The sequence below is a fragment of the Pelophylax lessonae genome (assembly GCF_965119305.1).
Source record: "Pelophylax lessonae genome assembly, chromosome: 4".
In the NCBI taxonomy this organism is placed as follows: Eukaryota; Metazoa; Chordata; class Amphibia; order Anura; family Ranidae; genus Pelophylax; species Pelophylax lessonae.
Window position 1 is genome coordinate 427,683,892 of NC_138771.1, and position 20,567 is coordinate 427,704,458.

Sequence of the window (20,567 nt, forward strand, 5' to 3'; positions counted from 1 at the left end):
TCCATTCAGGCAAGATATCATAGCATTTTTTAAGAAAATTGTTACTGAGGGTAAACTATAATGGCTTAGAGTCAGTTTTACTGTGCTACATTTTTATTTAATACAGGATATGCCAATAGCATTTAAAACATTTTTGCTATATTGCAAAATAGACCAAAATGTTTTTGGTCTATTTTGCATTAATAGTAGGGATGTTAGCAATTTCATTGGTTGAGCTTTCCACATTGCATGTTACATTTTCCCTATACTTTGCGTGTAGGGAAGATTTTCAGTTGTGCAGTGTTTTATAAAAGCTTTTTGAAGGCTTGAATGATTTATATGGTGTCTACCACTGTCCTGAAGAATAATCATTTTATTTTTAGGCTATGTTATGGAATGAGATTTAATGTGATTAAAGCCTTCAATGACTACAAACGATTAGGGCTATAACACTGTTATTCTACTTTCTTCTTATATAACCATGATCCTTGGTCCATGGTCAGGGTAATAAAACCAATTAAAATATATATATATACAAAGTATATTCCTCGCGCCAATGGGAGAGCACTGTGAATTATGAAGTAAAATATTGGTGGGTATTTTATATTATTATATTAAAAGAAGAGCCTAAAATCAATAAATAGCAGCTGCTGTATAAAAAAATGGTGTATGAAATATCTAAGGTCTTATTTAAAGACCAAAGTACAGCGCTTGCTCAAAGCTATGAATACCTGTATAGGTTGCCTATATTCTAATGATTGGTATGATACCAGTACCTGATATAAATAATAAATAAAAAGGTAGCCTGTCTTACCCACTATATGGGAAATAAAGGATTTAGTCCTAATTGAATTGCGCTATTTGGGGCCTTTTTTCTTTTACATACCATCATTGATACCTCGGACGGAATTACCTGCCACTGGAGACCACCTAAAGGGGATACCTATTGAGCCCAGGGGGCTTCTCAAGCTTGGTAGGTTCTAATGCCATATGGTATATAGAACCCACTACATCTGGTAAGTGATCCAGCCTATTTACCCAGCAAGAATTTGATGTCACAGCGATTTTTGATCAAGCACATGCACTTTTAGAGTTGAATATCCATTTATTTTTATCCTATCTCCTGGGATGATAATGTACAAAGACGTGTTTCTTAAAAGGATCACCACCACCACCGTGCTCCAAGGGGGGAGGAGAATTGCCCACTCACCAGATGCTGTGGCCCAACCCACTTTCATGTTTGAGAATTCAGGCTTATAATGATGGTCACTGGTCCAGAGTATCCACAACAGGAATCACACCAGCACAGTCAAAAAAAGCTCAGCAGCATATGGGGAGGAGAGAACATAATCCCAATAGCGTGATACCATTTAAAAGGGTTTTATTAAATAAAAAATAAAACATAAGGTAACACACTCACATGTCTTGTATGTCATCAAACGCAAAAAAACAGTCACGAATAGGAGAGGGATGCCCTTCGGGAGATGATGTCCAGGCTCCACGCTGTGGACACCGCGCCTTCTGGGTAATCCGAACTCCTCTTACACAGCCTAGTTACACCGCCCAATCAGCTAAAACTTCCTCCTTAATTGACATATGACCCGGAACAATAATAGCACGGATTGTTTTTTGTTCCGGGTCATATGTCAATTAAGGAGGAAGTTTTAGCTGATTGGGCGTAAAGCTGAATCACTACGATTGGTCAGAGCACGATCGTCACTACCAATGGAAAGTGATGTGATTTACAGCGTTTTTATTATGTATATACACTTGTGATTTTGTATGTATACTATCGGTCCATTGGTGGTTGAGTGGTTGGTGTTTTTTTGCTTTCAGCATAAGGTTGCAATTAACTTCCGGTGTGTTATACTTCCGTGGTTATAACCACTGTGTCCCCCACCACAATTCCTCCCCCGCAACCTATACAGGTATTCATAGCTTCAAGCAAGCGCTGTACTTTGGTCTTTAAATAAGACCTTAGATATTTCATAATAAAACCAATTGGCTGTTTTTGTTGCTTTGTCCTTTCCCACTCTAATCTTTATTGAACAGGGATTAAAAACAGTTAATACTAAGCCAAATTCAGATATTTAAACAGCTTATATTCTTTTAAAAATACATTCAATGACGTATTCATTAATTTAGAATGGCATTTAGATTCTTTTCAGGTCTTGGCACTACATAATATATCAATCATTGCTAGTTATATCCAGTGTGATATTAATTAGTAGAGAAATTCAAAAACTGAAATTGTAAAAATGTAAAAACAATTTTAGCGGTTTCCTCAATGCACATCATACAATTTTCCCATCTGGCTCTGCCTGGAATTGTACACATTGTAAGTCATTCTACACAAACACACACACACACAGTACTAAGAATTCCATGATTTTTCTTGAAGGAGTATGTCATATTTCTGTACTCCTGGTCCCAAGTTTAGCAGAGTTAAGCAAATAACTATTTCCTTTATAAAACATATCTACTTTGAGGATCCTTACATTGGAAGGACAGATGAGTTGTTATTGTTATATATATTTTAGGTGAATGCCATGTACCACCACACTGAGTGAAAAAGATTTGGTTATATTCAGTACTCATCCAGAGAGAATCATTTCACACAAGCCAGAACACACAGCACATTTGGCTTAGCCAGCTTTTTAGCAGAATCTCAGTGCAAGCCAGTCACATTTTCTTAATCTAAAAGAGCACTTGCTTTTTTACAATTTATTTAGCAGAAACCATGCACAGGACACCCATTGAGATCAAATGTGAAAGTTGAGTTTAAGGCGACAGAGGGTTGGAAGAATTTCCATTATATGTGGGGTTTCCATTCTTTGTGATTTAATTGTCCTGATTAGAAAATAGTATTTGCTTATTCGATGCTACCCATAATAATTTATATAATATTTTGTTTTAACCTTATCAGATAGTATAGTACTTCCCTATAATACTTCCCTACAATAATGTCCCAATAATGAGGCCATTTTTTTACCAGTTCACTAATACCACAAATCAACCACTCCCCTGGCAAACTGGATAATGAGGTCCACTCTACCAAATTTCAACACACCATTATACAATAATGGTTTGAGGTTGGTTGCATTTTAACTTTTTAATACATTTTTTAATATTTACATTTACATTGCATTCTCTATCTTTTTTTCTAAAGATATACAAACTTTGCTTAATTAAACATTTAATACATAAGAATACATTTCCAGAGCATTAAAAGATATCTAAAAATACAGTACATAATTGATGAGTAACACCTTTTTATAAGTGGGTTTAAATTCCAGCTACTGAACCCTGTAAACATCAGTCATTTTACAAAAGAGAGGATATTGAGTGCCTTGCACATATATGAAAAAGAGCACAAACCTCCACCTACTTCTTAAAAAAGAAGAAAAAAAAATTTGTATTATTCATATTTACAATGCTGTGCAATGAATGAAAAATGTATCCATCAAACTTGTATTTTGAAACTTGGCATTTAATTGGGGGTGATACTATCTGTGGAATAGTGACTGGCTGAGATCATTTATTTCTGAAAATTATATTCCTTATAGATATAAAATTAGGGTTATTATCACTGGACTCTTGGACTACCAATTCATCATAATATTATCTTATTACATGAAAATATGTTTTTTGTGTTTATTTGTACCTTTATATTTATGTTGTTTTAAGCAACATAGATAGAATGTCTTATTCATTATTATTCATGTCTATAACCCAACTTAGTTCTGGTTGTTATAATTTCAATTGTAAATGTATATTTTGTGTACTACTATGCAACACATTTTCGTGATTTATTCATATAATTTATACTTATAATGATTCTGTGGACCTTGGTTTACATATTTGTTTTCTGGCTTCTTAAATTTCAAGGAAATACTTCTTGATAGAAATCCCATATTTTGCTAACACTAGTGATGGGTGAATTTACCCAGGTTTAATTCACCAAGGGCTTGGAGCATCTTGCTCAAAATTCAACAAACTCAAACTTTGAGGGGGGTCCTATTTAAGTCTTTGGAGGTAAATCATGTTTTTGAAACTCTGAAATAGGCAAATTACTGTCAAAAAAGGCATGGAAAGCTGAGCACTTCCACAGGGAAAATGTATCAATGCAAAAAAAAATACAGCATATAGAAGGTCTTCTAATGTGACTTCAAAGACAACATTGTAAGTACACTTTTATTTTTTAAAATAGCAGTGTTGAGGGATGCCTTAAAGCTGTATATGGTGGTTTGGAAAATGATGCCATTCATGGACAGTCTCAGTCACAGCATGCACTGGTGTTGAATTGATTTATTTTTTTACAGTTAGCTTGGCTTACATACAGCAGCACCATCTTCATTCATCATCTATTCCAGTTTGCTTCAGCTTTAGAAGTGAAACAGACTTTTACTCAAATGGTAATAAGTCTATCTTGATGGCAGATATAAATTTACCAGTAATTTTCTGTGGCTGTCTTTGTTCTTGTTGATACAAAACGGTTCTGCTGCTGATATATTTATATCATGCTCTCATTAAGAATTAATAGACCACAGATGATACAGCAATATACATTTTGCCAGCAGCAGGGAATTTTTAATAAAGGAGATTTGGAAGAAATTCATTAAAGAAAAAGAGTAGAGGCATATTTTTTACCACAAGAATTAACAGGCTGCAGCAATATGAAAACTGCCAGCAGCAGGGCTTTTTTTTTTTTTTTTTTAATAGCAAGTCCAAGCCCAAATTTACTAGCGAAAAAGCAGAGGCTAAGGCAACACTACAAGATAAGATTAGGGTACTGTAGAGGATACTGCAGTGTACAATTGGCCAGTAACATGACAGTTTTAATCAGGGACAACACTTACTTTTATGATGCAGTGACATGATGTGAACAAAAGCCAACCTAAAAAACAGATGGATAGTAACAGGTGAATGCTCCACTTTATGTACCCTGAACCTAATTAACATAACATAAAAGCTCAGAAAAGAATTGAAACCCCAAATACCACCAGTGAAATAAAAGTTCACTTTTTAAATAGAGCCTTGCAGTAAAAAAATTGCTGGGGCCAGGACAGCAGGTTAAAGTAAATCGGCTAGTGAATGCCAAAAAGTCCCCAATATTAAGAACAAAAAAGCCCTAAATAGAGTTGATTGCCCAAAGAGATAGTAAGAATTAAAGAATAGTTTGCTAACTAACCCTCATCTCTCTCTTTGCAGTTTGCAGTTTTCCCATTTGTAGTGAGGGGGGTTGAATGATTTAAAATTCTCTAACAATCATTGTTCAAAGGCTGCACAGTGCATCATAGTTTGAAAAAAAAATTATATTATAAATATTTTGTATAACTATTTTTAGGCAGTGAGGCTTCTTGATATTCACAACTTCGAGATTATTCAGCTGCATTTTTCATAGAATACACAAGGTTTAAAAAGTGTGTTAAAACATAAAACATTAACATATGAACCAATAAATAGCCTTGATTTACTAACACAGTGTTAACAGTGTTTAATAGGATTCTGCTTATAAAAAAATCGCATGACAAGTTAGGCAGTGAAAGTGCACGCATATTTTTCTGTACAAAAAATGTTATTAGGTTATTTCCTGTGTGGGTCCAATTTTCTTTTTTTTTTTTTGAAGGGGAAAAAAACAACTTTGAATACTACAAGGTGCCAGAAAGTATCATAAAGAATCGCTATGAAAAACCTTTGACCAGCACAGGAAATGGCCCAATCGCTTTGTTTATTTTTTCCCTTTTCACACAGAATGAATGTGCATGCACTTTTACTAGGCCAGATGCAATGTGAATCATTTAAAAATACATACCATAGTATGGCTATGACTTTATTGAAAGTAGAAAATAGAAAATTACATTTAAATAAAAATAGAAATACATTTGGTTTAGTGCAATAGTTTAAATATAAAAAAGAGTTATGCACTAATAAGTATCATTTGTTGGTTGAGGTGCGTCTTGCACTTGCATCAAATTTGCTTTATTAATTGCAATAACTTTTATTTAAATGTTTAATCCTAGTATTTAGAGTTTATGATGGTAATATGTATTTTTAGGTTTTTATTTCTTAGCAACAAACCATGAGTTTCTGCCATGCATATTTTTAAAACATGAGTCTGAAGGATTATTTCCATTTTCAGTGTTTTTTTTAAACCCATCCCTTTGCTAATGTTCCATATTTAAAAAGCACATTTTTGTGTATAGGATACGTTTTGAACATGAGTTACACTCTACTTTCTAAAGCCCATTATACATTACGTTAAACAAATGCATGCTATATTTACAAATATGCAACAGAATAGTATACTAATTAAAAATACACTATGCTTACATTTCCATGATTTGCAGTATTGAAACCAAGCACTAGATGTCGCTGTCTACCAATATTTAGCATCAAATGAAAAGGAAATATATCTCTCTGTTGTTACAAGCTCTATATTTTGCTGTAAGAATATCGGCCATGATAGAATTTCCTTTCCGTAGCATGGATTTTCAATCAGTGTGAATGCCTTATTTCCTGGAAAGAATATTACCTTCAGCATCAGTGAATTTAGGAAATGATCAAAACAAACCTGGATTATCAAGCAGGAAGAAGGTTTGTCATTTTCTTATTACTACAAATGTCTTGGGATGTGGTCCTGAGTCAGCTTCATTACATCATTCCAGAGGAATCAAAACACGGCACCTTTGTCGGAAGAATTGCACAGGATCTGGGACTGGATTTAGGTGAGATTAATTCCAGAATGTTACATATTTCCTCTAGAAATGAGAAGGAATATTTCCAGGTAAATCTGCAGAATGGAATTTTGTTTGTTAAAGAGACAATAGACAGGGAATTCTTATGTCCAAATACACCATTCTGTATTGTTTCCCTGCAGGTCATTGTAGATAAGCCTGTGCAAATGTATCATGTAGATGTAGAAATAGAAGATATAAATGACAATGGTCCGGTTTTTTCCTCCAATGAATACAACCTTGTGATATCAGAGCTCAGACCTGCAGGATCTCATTTTCCACTAAAGAAAGCTTCAGATCCAGATCTTGGAACAAATTCTATTACAAACTATGAACTCAGTGCCAGTGACTGTTTTACATTAGATTTTCAAAAACACATGAACCAGATCAGATCTTTAGAGCTTGTACTAAAGAAATCTCTAGACAGGGAAAAGCAGTCTATTCACAATCTAACACTTATAGCTTATGACGGAGGCAAGCCAAGATTAAGTGGTACAACCCAAGTAATCATTACTGTTGATGATGTTAATGATAATGCTCCTTCTTTTGATCAGCCATTTTATCAGAGCAGTGTAACAGAAAATGTTGCAAAAGGATTTTTGGTGTTTAAATTAAATGCCACAGATTTGGATCAAGGAAAAAATGGAGAAATATTTTATGAATTTAGTAGCCTGGGAATGGAGGAAGTTATTAGAATTTTTAGTGTAGATAGAAACACAGGGGAAATTAGAGTAAAAGGTGAGGTTGACTTTGAAGCAGCAAATATGTATGAAATTCAGATTGATGCTATTGATAATGGGGAACACCCAATGATTGGACACTGCAAAGTTCTAGTAAATGTTATAGATGTTAATGACAATCCTCCAGAGATGGCAGTAACATCATTATCAGTACCAGTGCCAGAGGATTCTCCCCAAGGGACAACAGTTGCTATCATTAACATACATGATAGGGATTCAGGAGCCAATGGAAAAGTAAACTGCTATATTTCTGACAGCACACCTTTTAAAATTAATCAAGCAATTTTGGGAGTATATGCTGTGACCGTGAATGGGGCCTTGGATCGTGAAAGGAAAGATGAATATGAGGTTGTCATAACTGCAAGAGATGAAGGTTCTCCTTTGCTGTCAGCTTCAACAATTCTTAAAATTATTATAAGTGATGTGAATGACAATGCCCCCCATTTCCTGCAGCCAGTTGACACAATTTTTATCAAGGAAAACAATCCGCCAGGTACTCTAGTCTATACAGCAGCTGCCTCAGACCTTGATATAGAACAGAACTCTTTTATCACTTACTCAATTGTTGACAACACAATTGATGGAATCCCCATTTCATCCTACATCTCCATGAATCCAGAGAATGGAAAGGTATTTGCTTTAGTTTCATTTGATCATGAACAAGTCCCATACTTCCAATGTCTCATTAAAGCAATTGATGCTGGTTTACCGCCCCTCAGTTCAAACCTTACATTAAATATTTTCATTGAAGATATAAATGATAATGCCCCTTTTTTCTCCCCACTTTATTCTGAAATGACAATTAAAACTCCAAAGTCAGCAAAACCTGGACATCTGGTAGCTAAAGTAAAAGCGTTAGATCTTGATTCTGGATACAATGCTTTGATATCATATAATTTTAAAGAGTTTACTGGAAAAACAGCCTTTGTCATAGCTAAAGAAACTGGAGAAATAACTTTAAAACGTGCATTAACAGATTTGGACAATGATGAATACAGGTTTCACATTGTGGCCCAGGACCGTGGAGAGCCAGTTATGACAGCTGTGACACAAATCATCATTATTTTGATGGAATCCGGAGAAGAGGCTCACTTTGACAACCCTGAGTCCAAAGATAGTTTTGAAGAATTTTCTGATACAAATGTTTACCTTGTTGTTGCTATTTGCATAATCTCAAGTATATTCCTTATCACTTTAATTGCATTTACTGTGATAAGATGGCAAAAATACAGGGATGAAGTCAAGGAACTGAAGGAAAATTACAAGATCTGTTCTAATACTGGAGGTAGTTGGGTATATTCACAGCAAACACAGTACAGGGTATGTTCAAATCCACTTCAAGGCAAGAATGACTTAATAGTATTTACTCCAAATTCCTCTCAAACTCCAAGTAATGAAGAACAAGCAAATCAACAAGGGGCTGTACTTAATTCCACATATAAGGTAAGGCTTAATGTACATGAAAAGTATAATATTACAACAGAAAGGGCAAACACAAAGTTAGGTGTAAAGTTTTTGGTAGTAACAAATCACAAAATGAGAGATGCACAACTGAAAATTAGCAAATGTAACAATAAATACAGTAAACAAAAATATACTGTATGTAAAAAATGAATACATATTTCACACACGGATATTACATCTTTGTAAACATTTAATCTAATAAAAATAATATTATCATCATCATTTTTATTATTCTGTTATTCTAATGCTTACCTGTATTTTATTTCTTATATTATTATTTTTTCATACATATGCATTCAAATACAAACATTGAATGTGATATTAGTAGTATTAATAATCATAACTGAAGGGTACCACCAAAAGTCTGGTATGCATAAAATGGAAAAATGTCAAAAATGCTATGTCTTTATCCTAAACAAGGCACATTTTTTTATGTAGTCTAAAGCACACCTAGGTTATTAACGTATGTCTTTATATTAATAGTGTTCTGTGGTTAAAGATGAGAAGGAGAAAAATTGCATACATGAAGTGTATTTTACAATTAGCTACACATAGAGTCCTCTGAATCTTTAACACATAATTAGACTCCATTGACCACCTAATAGCTCACTATAATAATACATGCATGTATTCAACTCAGTTTGTACTGAACTATAAAGTTTTAGACTTAATATTAATTTCTATTCATCATGATATTTTCCAGCTTTAAAAAAGCTGACCACTTTCACCAAACTAGAAACATATATTAGAGAATGAGTTACATTTTGTATATAAACTCTACGTTCTGAATGTCACACTTTTCTTAAAATCCACTTAAAGTCGAACTATTTATAAACATTTAAGTTTACCTAGAACTCTAGTGGAATATTACTATCCTATAGTCCTAAGATTTTGGAATGAATACAGATTTTAATGTAGCTTGATTTGTTGTGGCAATTGAGGATGCTGCAAAATTATACTTAAACATTATATCAATTAAAATTTAGCATGTGAAAAGTCCATAAGACCTTTTTTTAGACAAAAAGTATGTATTATAAGGCAATTGTTCCATAGGGATACACTGTTGACTTGTTTGATAAAAGTAGAGATTTTTTTCTTTTTAATATTGCATTTAAATACTTACATTTTGACAGCCATGCACAATTAGTGTTTTGTGTACCACATGATTTGTCCTTGTCACCCTTCTTCATGTCTAGGCTACTCTGACAAAAATAATTATGTTACTGAAGAATGTAAAAAAAATACATTTAAAAAAAATATATATACATTTTTGTAAGTTGCCATCATTTAAATACATGAAATACATTTCTAAATCTTTGTTTTTGCTTTTGTAAAATTACAAATTTGCACACCAACCTTCAAAATGCTAACATGTGTGCTTTAAATTAGGCAAATGCAGCTTTATTTCTTCTGTTCGGTTTTGCTTTTGCTATTTTAGCCCAACATATGTTATTTAAGGTATTCATATCTTTCTACAATTAACAGCTATAATGTATTAAAATGTCACACACAAAGCAAGGCCACAGTTTTGAAGAGCAACATTTCAATAATTGTTTTTTTCCATTTAAATAATATTGCAGAATACATAACAACTTTCATAAAAATCTATTACTATTTCTGAAATTATGTTGACCCTAGCAGATGGTTCATGTTGATGGAATCCCCAATAAATAGTACTTAATATATAATTTATAATACTCCTATAGTCATATTAATTATTTTGAATGGTTCAGTAATGAGATCCTTTCTAAAAATAAGCTGTGATTGCATAATTGTTAAGTTGATCCGGTGTTTATTTCAATCATGTTCAAGGATTTTGGTTTTTAATATTCTCTGAAAATGCAAGCATGGGCATGTGCTTGAATGTGGATTTTTTTAGCCACTTAAACAATGACTACTTTACTTGCTCGGCTTTGAAAATTTGACATTTGCATTACAATCAAAACTTCTTATTTTGTACATATTTTCTATTGGTAGTTAAGCTGTCCCAACAGTTTAGTTCACTATCTGTTTTTGGAACTTAATATATATTTTTGTAATTCAATGTTGTAATTTTGCAACTTAAGAAAAAAATGTATAAATGTACAATAATGTAAACAATATAAACAAATATATTCTATGCTTTTATATATATATATATATATATATATATATATATATACCTTGTATTTGTCTATATATTTAATATTTAATATTAAGAGTGCACATGAAAAGGTATGTGCAAACTAAGATAAGCCATTATTATGTACTAACATTTAGAATTGCACAGATCTCTTCAAGCATTCTCTAGGGCAAGGTAAAAAAATTTAAAATTGTTTTACAATTTTAGGATAAAATGTCACTGAATGATAAATGTACATTATTTGTAGAAAATGCCTGGTTCCACTATAAGCTACAAATTGTGGCATCTATCCCAAAATCAAACATAAAAGGTCAACCCCAAACAGGATTGAAAAACGGGGAAAGGGAAATTGCGATACCAGGGAAGTAGGATGGAAAATATGGATGCAACGGTATATAAAAATGATCTTTTATTGAAATTCAAGTAAAAAGCTACGTATGCTATGGTAACATCACAGTATCAAAAGTACAAAGCAATAATTGTTGCAACATACATAAAAAGTATACAAAATTCAAGGGGAACATTGAAGAAAATTATTCAAATATAATGGTACATATGGACTCCAAACCCCTACACGTTTTAACCGAAGATCTTCTTTTGGGGTGCATTTGTCCAAGGTTTTTTTAAGCCATATCTAGATATACAATACAAAGCAAATGGGTAATACATAAACAGATAATGAAAAGTGCAGCGCTAAAACAATAAGACAATAAAAACATCAATGGATAAATGAAGAGTCTATGAATGGCACACAGTAGTCTTGTAAAAAAGAGGAGAAAACAGTCCAATAAGAAATCCCAATGAAAGTGCTCAGTGCTGATCAGTAAACAGGAACGTTCCGCTCTGTCTGGAGACCAGCTGGATTGCTGTACTGCTCGTTTTTGCATTACCTTGAAGTAAGAGGCTGTCCATTTGTTTTATCAATAAATTGTGGTGTTTGAAACATATTGCACTATGGTCTGCCCCCTTTCTATTACATGGGGATCGTTGTGAACACCTTAACAAAGAGGAGAGATGCCCTCTGTGATTGCTGTCCTGGTCAGGATTTTCACATTGCTGGGAGTGTACTTTTAAGGCTGTCTTTTCACAGCCTACAGGTGAGAGGCTAGCACCTCTGGTGAAGGATTGCACTGAACAAGCACTTGTGTCCTGTTTACTGATCAGCACTGAGCACTTTCATTGGGATTTCTTATTGGACTGTTTTCTCCTCTTTTTTACAAGACTACTGTGTGCCATTCATAGACTCTTCATTTATCCATTGATGTTTTTATTGTCTTATTGTTTTAGCGCTGCACTTTTCATTATCAGTTTTACATTGGGTTTTACATATTTTTTACCTTGGTGTCAGCTGCTTTTATCTATTTCCATCCATTTATTTATTCATGCTTGTGCTGATATTCCTGTTTTTTCATAATACATAAACAGTACAGCGCAAAACAGCACCATATGGGAGGGCATGTATGTCCACCCTAAAGACATATTTATCCATTTTATACTGTATTCAATTAATGCAACTACATACGAGTGAAATAGGATTTAAAATGTAAATTATGGCTGTGTCTCTAAGGCACGTGGGAAAAGAAACCAGAAGCCCAGGACAGAGATCACAAGGGACTGGGGCAAAGATGCACTGAATATCCTAATAAAAATAAAATATCAAAAACAAAAGTAAATATAGGAGACAGTTCTGAAGAACATAATTTCAAGGACTGTCAAAGAAGGGAAGAGACATAATTACCTTAGTATTGGCCCAATAGCATATATTGGATGGCTAGATATGAAATGAAATCGAGATAACTTCCAGCTTCAAACCACAAAGTTAGGTATTCATCTGTATTAGAGCGGTGCAAATCACACAGTCTGTCCGCCCAGAATAGAAAAAAATAGAGGGAAAAATTAGAAAACATTTGTTTCAGCTATTCAAGTATTGAAATTGAAAGTAGAAGTATTTAAAGCACAATCTCAAATTTCCTTTCCTTAGTACAGCCACATGCACTCCTTCCTGGAACAGAGAAGGAATGAAGTGCCTGTGTGCTAGGTAGCTAAATATAGGGAAAGAGTCCACCCACTGCCAGTCTAATAGACCAATCAGAAGATAGAGGGGTAATGTGTAGCACCTTTTGCCAAATTTTTGAAAGAGGACCCTCCTATTGTCCTCCGCACTGCTTCCTGAAGATCCCCCAAGCACCTGACGCCGCTTCCGGAGCAGCGGCGTATGCCGAAGGGTGGAAGTGCAAAAAAGAATAGAAAAAAATAGAGGGAAAAAGGAGAAAACTTATGTTTCAGCTATTCAAGTATTGAATTTGAAAGTACAAGTATTTAAAGCACAAAGTGCATAGAGAGTATGCACTTGGAACAGAGAAGGAATTAAGTATTTAAAGCACAGTGTGCATAGAGAGTATATGTGTAGCTGGAGATCTCAAATTACCTGTCCTTAGTACAGCCACACGCACTCCTTCCCGGAACAGAGAAGGAATGAAGTGCTTGTGTGCTAGGTAGCTAAATATAGGGAAAAAATCCACCCACTGCCAGTCCAATAGACCAATCAGAAGATAGAAGGGTAATGTGTAGCCCCTTTTGCCAAATTTCGGAGGGAGGACCCTCCGATTGTACCCCTGCACTGCTTCCTGAAGAGCCCCCAAGCACCTGACGCTGCTTCCAGAGCGGGGGTGTAAGCCGAAGGGTGTAAGTGTGGTGAAACCAGATATCCGCCCTAACTGCCTGCAGAACCGGAAGGAGCGTCAGAGGCTACTGAACATCCAGCCGAAAGGCAGATGCATTGCAGAGTGGCACAGTGGCCATGATTTAAAGGGGCAAAAGTGAGGGAACAGTGTGCCGACACCCGCGGGTGAAGGAGGAGATACCAGATGGAGTAGGCCAAACCCCTCTAAGCTCCAACAAAAAAGGAAGGGGCTACGTGTGCCGGGTAAAATCTGAAAAAGACCCCAGAGCAAGGAAAATTACCCCGACATGCCTAAGAGCAAACAGCCAATATATAGAAAAAGAAAATTACTTGTTAATATGAGAGAACCCGAGATCAACCAAAAAGACATGTCAGAAACATGTCAAAAACACACACACAAAAAAAGGGCAAGACAATACACTATTAGATAAGATACTCAGATTGGCCAGAGACAAAGCCCTCCAAAAAAGATTTATAACTCAAAACTTCATTCAACCCTGGGGACAGGTAGCTTTTAAATTGTATATCCAATGAGCCTCCCTCTGTAAAAGGACCTTGTTCCAGTCCCCACCTCTCCCATCCAAATAGGTTGTTTCTAAGGCCCAAAAAGTTAATTTGGATACAGTGGGGATCGAAATTTGGGCACCCCAGGTAAAAATTTGTATTAATGTGCATAAAGAAGCCAAGGAAAGATGGAAAAATCTCCAAAAGTCATCAAATTTCAGATTAGACATTCTTATAATATGTAAAAAAAGTTAGATTTTATTTCCATCATTTACACTTTCAAAATAACAGAAAACAAAAAAATGGTGCATAAAGTATGTAACAAAAAAATGGTGTCTGCAAAAGTTTGGGCACCCTGCAGAGTTAATATCTTGTACTGCCCACTTTGGCAAGTATCACAGCTTGTAAACACTTTTTGTGGCCAGCCAAGAGTCTTTCAATTCTTGTTTAAGGTATCTTTGCCCATTCTTCCTTACAAAAGTCTTCCAGTTATTTGAGATTTCTGGGCTGTCTGTCACGCACTGCTCTTTTAAGGTCTATCCATAGATTTTCACTTATGTTGAGGTCAGGAGATTGTGAAGGCCATGGCAAAACCTTCAGTTTACGCCTCTTGATGTAATCCCCCGTGGATTTCGAGGTGTGTTTAGGATCATTATCCATTTGTAGGAGCCATCCTCTCTTTAACTTCAGCTTTTTCACAGATGGCCTCAAGTTACCATCCAAAATTTGCTGAAATACTCCTGAGATGTTCCCTGTGCCACTGACTGCAATGCAACCCCAAAGCATGATTGATCCACCCCCATGCTTAACAGTTGGGCAGAGGTTCTTTTCATTAAATTCTGTGCCCCTTCTTCTCCAAATGTACCTTGGCTCATTCCGGCCAAAAAGTTCAATTTTAACCTCATCGGTCAACAGAACTTGTTTCCAAAATGCATCAGGCTTGTCTATATGTTCATTTGCAAAGTTCAAACACTGATTTTTTTGTGCTGAGAACGTAGAAGAGGTTTTCTTCTGATGACTCTTCCATGAAGACAATATTTGTACAAGTATCTCTTTATAGTGGAATAGTGTACCACAATTCCAGTGTCTGTCAGATCTTTCTGTAGGGACTGGAGGGATAGTGCAGTCAAACGTGGGTTTTGAATTGTTTTTCTCACAATCCTGCGAGCTGTTCTGTCTGATATTTTTCTTGGTCTTCCAGATCTTGCTTTAACTTCCACTGTTCCTGATGACTGCCATTTTTTAATTACATTCTGAACAGAGGATATTGACATCTGAAAACGCTTTGCTATCTTCTTATAGCCTTCTCCAGCTTTGTGAGTGTCAACTATTTTCAGTTTCAGTTTTCTAGATTACTGCTTAGAAGATCCCATGGTGCTGATTGTTGGGGCAAGGTCAGATGAGTCTAGGCATTTAAAACCTTTGAGATTGACATCACCTGGTCTTCCCAGACGATGATTGAGAACAATCCATGACACTGGCAGGTCTCAGCCTTGCAAAGGGGGCAGTGCATGCTATAAATTCTGCAGGGTGCCCAAACTTTTGCAGACACCATTTTTTTGTTTTCTGTAATTTTGAAAGTGTCAATGATGGAAATAAAATCTAACTTTTGTTGACATATTATACAGTAAGAATGTCTAATCTGTAATTTGATGCCTTTTGGAGATTTTTCCATCTTTCCTTGGCTTCTTTATGCGCATTAATACAAATTTTTACCTGGGGTGCCCAAACTTTCGATCCCCACTGTATATGGTAATTGTGGGCATGGGCTATATGTCTCCTAATTCAGCAGATGAAATGTCTTCCTTCACCCTACGCCAAAACTCCCACTTCTTCTTCCCTATGTAGAAGGCCCCACAGGGACAGTTCATTAAATGACTCCCACTGTTGAGCAGTCCACATAGTGGCGAGGTCTGTGTTTCTGTCCATTGGGTAGAGTATGGCAACTGGAGTCTACTAGAAATCTACACCATTGGCATCCTCCACATGTAAGAGTACCAAAATTAGTTCCCACTGTGGGAACGGAAGAATTAAAAGTACTTGATACCAGTTTATCCTTTATAGGCACTCTTATGAAAGTAATTAATGGTTTGGAAGGGATCAGTTCAGCAATTTTTTTATCAGCTTGAAGCAAATACCAATATTTCGAAATTTGTTTATGTGTGATATTCTGTTGGGAATTGTATGTAGTGATGAACTTGGTAGGTTGTCTAGCACAAGGGACATCCTTGGGTTTGTTCTGTAATAACAAGGGTCTCGATAGTTTGAAGGCCTTGTTAAATGCCTTGCGTAGACATGTTTTGGAGTATCCCCTATGTTAAAGGCGATATCTAAGTTGTGCAGCCGCCACTTTAAATTTTTTATCATTACAATTTCAATGCAATCCTAGAAACTGAGAGTATGTGACTGAATGAATGAGGGGTTCCGGATGGAAGCTGTCAGCTCGCAAGATAGTTTTACCAGCTTAGGGCTTGCGGTGGAGATCGCTCACCAACATGCCTTCGGGGGTAACTTCTATCGACACATCTAAAAAAGTAACTTTCTTCTAACTATAGGACATGGTGAAGGACAAGTTGTAATCATTTGTATTCATGGCTGATAGACACCGATGCAGAAAGTCTGAGGGGCCATCCCATATGAGAAAGACATTGTCTATACAGCGTAGCCATAAAATAATATGTTTAGTAAAACACAAAAAATCACCCGAATGAAGAAAGAGACGTTCCCACTCCCCCAGGTACAGATTGGCATAGGATGGGGCACAACATGTCCCCATCGCTACCCCTGTACCTGGAGAAAGTGGGAACCATCAAAAGAAAAAATATTATGATGAAGAATTTACTCCAAAATATCAAGGACAAATTTGAAATTCCTGATGACCTGTAGGCCCTTCCGATGAGGGATTGAGGAATAAAATGCCTCTAGGTCAATGGTCACTAAAAGTGCACCATTGGGGAGGTGGAGGCCATCTATTGTGGAAAAAAAGTTGGCCGTATCCCTAAAATAGGAGGGTAAACGCATTAGAAAAGGTTGAAGAAAAGAGTCAATAAATTTACTGGTGTTTTCTGAAAGACTGGAATTTCTAGTGATTATGGGTCTACCAGAGGGGTCAAGCAGAGACCTGTGGGTTTTAGGTAAAGCGTAGAACACAGGTATTCATATTTATATATTTTGTGTTTTGGGGTATGTTCTTTCTCTTTATTATTTTCATATGAAAAATTTTATTTTGAATGAATCCAGAATACGAGAAAGGGATTCGATATTTAGCTGGCCTTGAAATATATAGGTCTTCCTGGACTGCTATTTTAAGTCTGCTGCTCTTATTTTCTCCCTTTATGCAAGGAATGAACTATTTAAACATACCTGAAACCTTTTTTATTTTATAAAATATTTATATTAGGATGTGTATTTTAAAGTCTGCTACCGATCAGACTTTTTTCTCAGTAAATAAAAATGAACCTTTATAGGGAACATACTTAGCGTGTGATGTTTCTTTAGATCTTAATGCATGGTTACAAATTATTTTCTGAATTTCATGGACCACTACAAAAAAACACAAATCATGGCACATGTAAAGGTTCACTTTTCCAGTCAGTCACAATTTAGTTACAACAACCCTTTGGCAGAATTAATAGCCTTCAAAAATTAGTATTTTATTCTTCCATAAGTTTACTAAACACATTTTAAAACAACCTGAAAAAAATTTCTATATTATCCCTATGCAAATAATAGATGAGTCAGGGCAGATGCATCATGTAGATATTGAAATAAAACAGATAAATAATAATAATTCAGCATTATCTTCTAATTTGGATAATATTTTATATCAGAAATGAAGGCTCTTGTTATCCCTTAAAGGATCAAGATCTTGACACAAATCCTGTTGCAAAATATGATCTAAGTAACTAATTTAAAAAAAAGATTATCAGATCACTAAAGCTTGTACCATGACAATCCCTTGATAGAAATGAACAATCTGTTCCTAATCTCACACTTACAGTTTAGGATCCCCATATCTTCATATGCCTCAATCAATCCAGAGAATAGAAAAGTATTTGCTTTAGTATTGTTTGGCCATAAACCTAAAATATACATCTAATGCATCCAATGACATCTGAAAGCACCTGATGCAGGTCTGCAGCCTCTTAATTCAAACCTTAAATTAAATATATATATGTTTTTAAATGTAATATTTTTATTACATTTTGTAAGAAATTACAAAAAATACTTCACTACATGTAAGCGTATAACAGAGTAATCCAAAGTCTAAAATGACAAACATAACAATGAAAATAGGCTCATCGGCATTCTGGATTGTAGCACACAGAAGTAATTGCTGCAGGGTTAGAAATAATAACAGCTCATAATAGTAGCAATAATTCTGGGCCAAGGGGCCAGTTCAGGTGGATACGCAGTACAGGCTATCACAAAATAATAAATATGAGAGAAAGAAAGGCAGATAAAAAGAGGAGTAGGGGAAAAGAGAAACATGAGAGAGAAGAGGGACAGGGGAAGGAGGCAGTCAGGGGTAACCCATGAGGTAGTGAGCAAAATGCGTTAATTGTACCCTGGTTGATTAAAGTTCAAGAAGGCAGTAATCCCCAGAAGGAAATGAGAAACCCAAGGGTCCCAGATTTGCCTAAATTGTGGCATAGTGCCTTGCAAATGGGCTGTGAGTTTCTTATTATTAAAACACATTGCATGCAGGTTGTAACCTCAGCAACCGATAAGTGTATCTGACAATCATGCTTTCACTATTGTCTGAAATTAAATATATTTTATTAAAGACATAAATATTAACACCCGCTCTTTAATCCCACTTTTTCCATTATTGTCAATTAGAATTTAAAATCATTACAGATTGTACTTCAAGTTACTAAAGTGCTAACAGTTTATCTAGATTCAGGATACAATGCTGCTCTACTATCTTACAGTTTTAAAGATTAATCAGCAAACAATCTATTTGGCATTTCTCAGCATTCTGGGGATACTAGTATAAAACAATCATTTTACAGATACATATAGAGAAGAACACAATCTAATTGTGGCTGCTCGTGACCAGGGAGAACTGCGGTAACAGACATTGTAATCTCTGTGGTGGGATCTGGAGAAGAAATTCTGTATAACAATTACGAATCCAAAGGCAGTGTTGGATTTTCTGAAGAATATATGTACTTAATTGTCACCATCTGCCTACTATCAAGTATCTTCCTACTATCAACCTTTACTGTTTAGGGTGGCAAAAATATAGAAATAAGGTTAGTGAATTAAAGAAAAGTTACAAAGAATGCTTTATTACAGGGAGTAATTTGGTAAATTCCCAACACACTCAATACAAAGTATGTTTAAACTCATCAAACTCATCGCAACCAAAGATTGAAACTAAGGAGCTCTACTAAATCCTTCATATCAGTAGAAAGAAGTTAAAATGGAAATATTGCACAATTTTATAAAATATTACATTTTATTTTATACTTTTGTGTAGCAGTTTCATATTATTTAGCTCAAGCTAATACATTAAATAACTAGTCAAAAGAGCAGCATAAAAGTCAAATATTCTCAGTGCAATGACCTAGCCCAAAACACAGACCTGACTACCATCAAGAATTTACACAGTGATAGCAAGATTTTAAAGAAATATTGCTAGAGATGAAGTAGGAAGCACCACATCCCTTTAATTAAAGTAACTACAATGAGGGGGGGCAAAGTGGGACTTTAATGGTGCAAAATGATGGAGAAAAATCTGAATTCTCAAAAATTGTAAATTTTATTACACATAGAAGGTGAGGACAAGACAATACATCAATATAAAATGATAAAATCAAGAAAATGCACTCGAAAATATCAACTCTACATGTTTCGCCATCTTCATAATAGCTTCTTCAGGAGTTTTCATAGATATTTCTCGAGAGTGAACATTTCTAGATAACAGAAGGAAAAACATAAAAAACATGGCATGTTTATGTACATAGGGCATATCTCAATGGTCCTAAAATTGGATGCCCAAATGATTTACATATTTGAAAAACAGTAATACAAGGAAAAAGTACCTTAAGATAACCTGAACCCTTTCTTATGCCGGAGGTGGAGGCAACACAAGTGACGCCACCACAGCGAGCACAGAGGGGGAGGGGAACCGAGACATCCAACCTCTTAAAGTTGACCCATAGAGAGGGTGACAGCCAAGCTAGGAATAATGGGTAGGAATAGTAAGAGACCAAAGCATGGAAATGCAATTCAATCAAAGATTGCTATATATCCAATTATGTGAGACTAGATATCTGGTTGAGGGATTGCTAATATATTCACCTGATTATGATGAATGTGCACTTAATTCA

At 35.2% G+C, this 20,567-nt stretch overlaps 1 protein-coding gene across 7 annotated transcripts in view; it reads left to right on the forward strand.

The window, feature by feature from the left end:
• Positions 1-20,567, forward strand: part of LOC309552109 (protocadherin alpha-C2-like) — a 426,489-nt gene that overhangs the window by 15,223 nt on the left and 390,699 nt on the right. The window contains exon 1 of one of the 7 annotated variants that reach the window (XM_082252894.1): positions 6,392-8,899. The exons of 5 other annotated variants lie outside the window; for them this stretch is intronic. In XM_082252894.1, coding sequence (XP_082109020.1) covers positions 6,539-8,899 — 2,361 coding nt within the window. In that variant the 5' untranslated portion in view covers positions 6,392-6,538. Of the gene's footprint in view, positions 1-6,391; positions 8,900-20,567 lie in introns of those variants that run through there. One more of the 7 variants, XM_082252902.1, reaches the window with a different exon arrangement.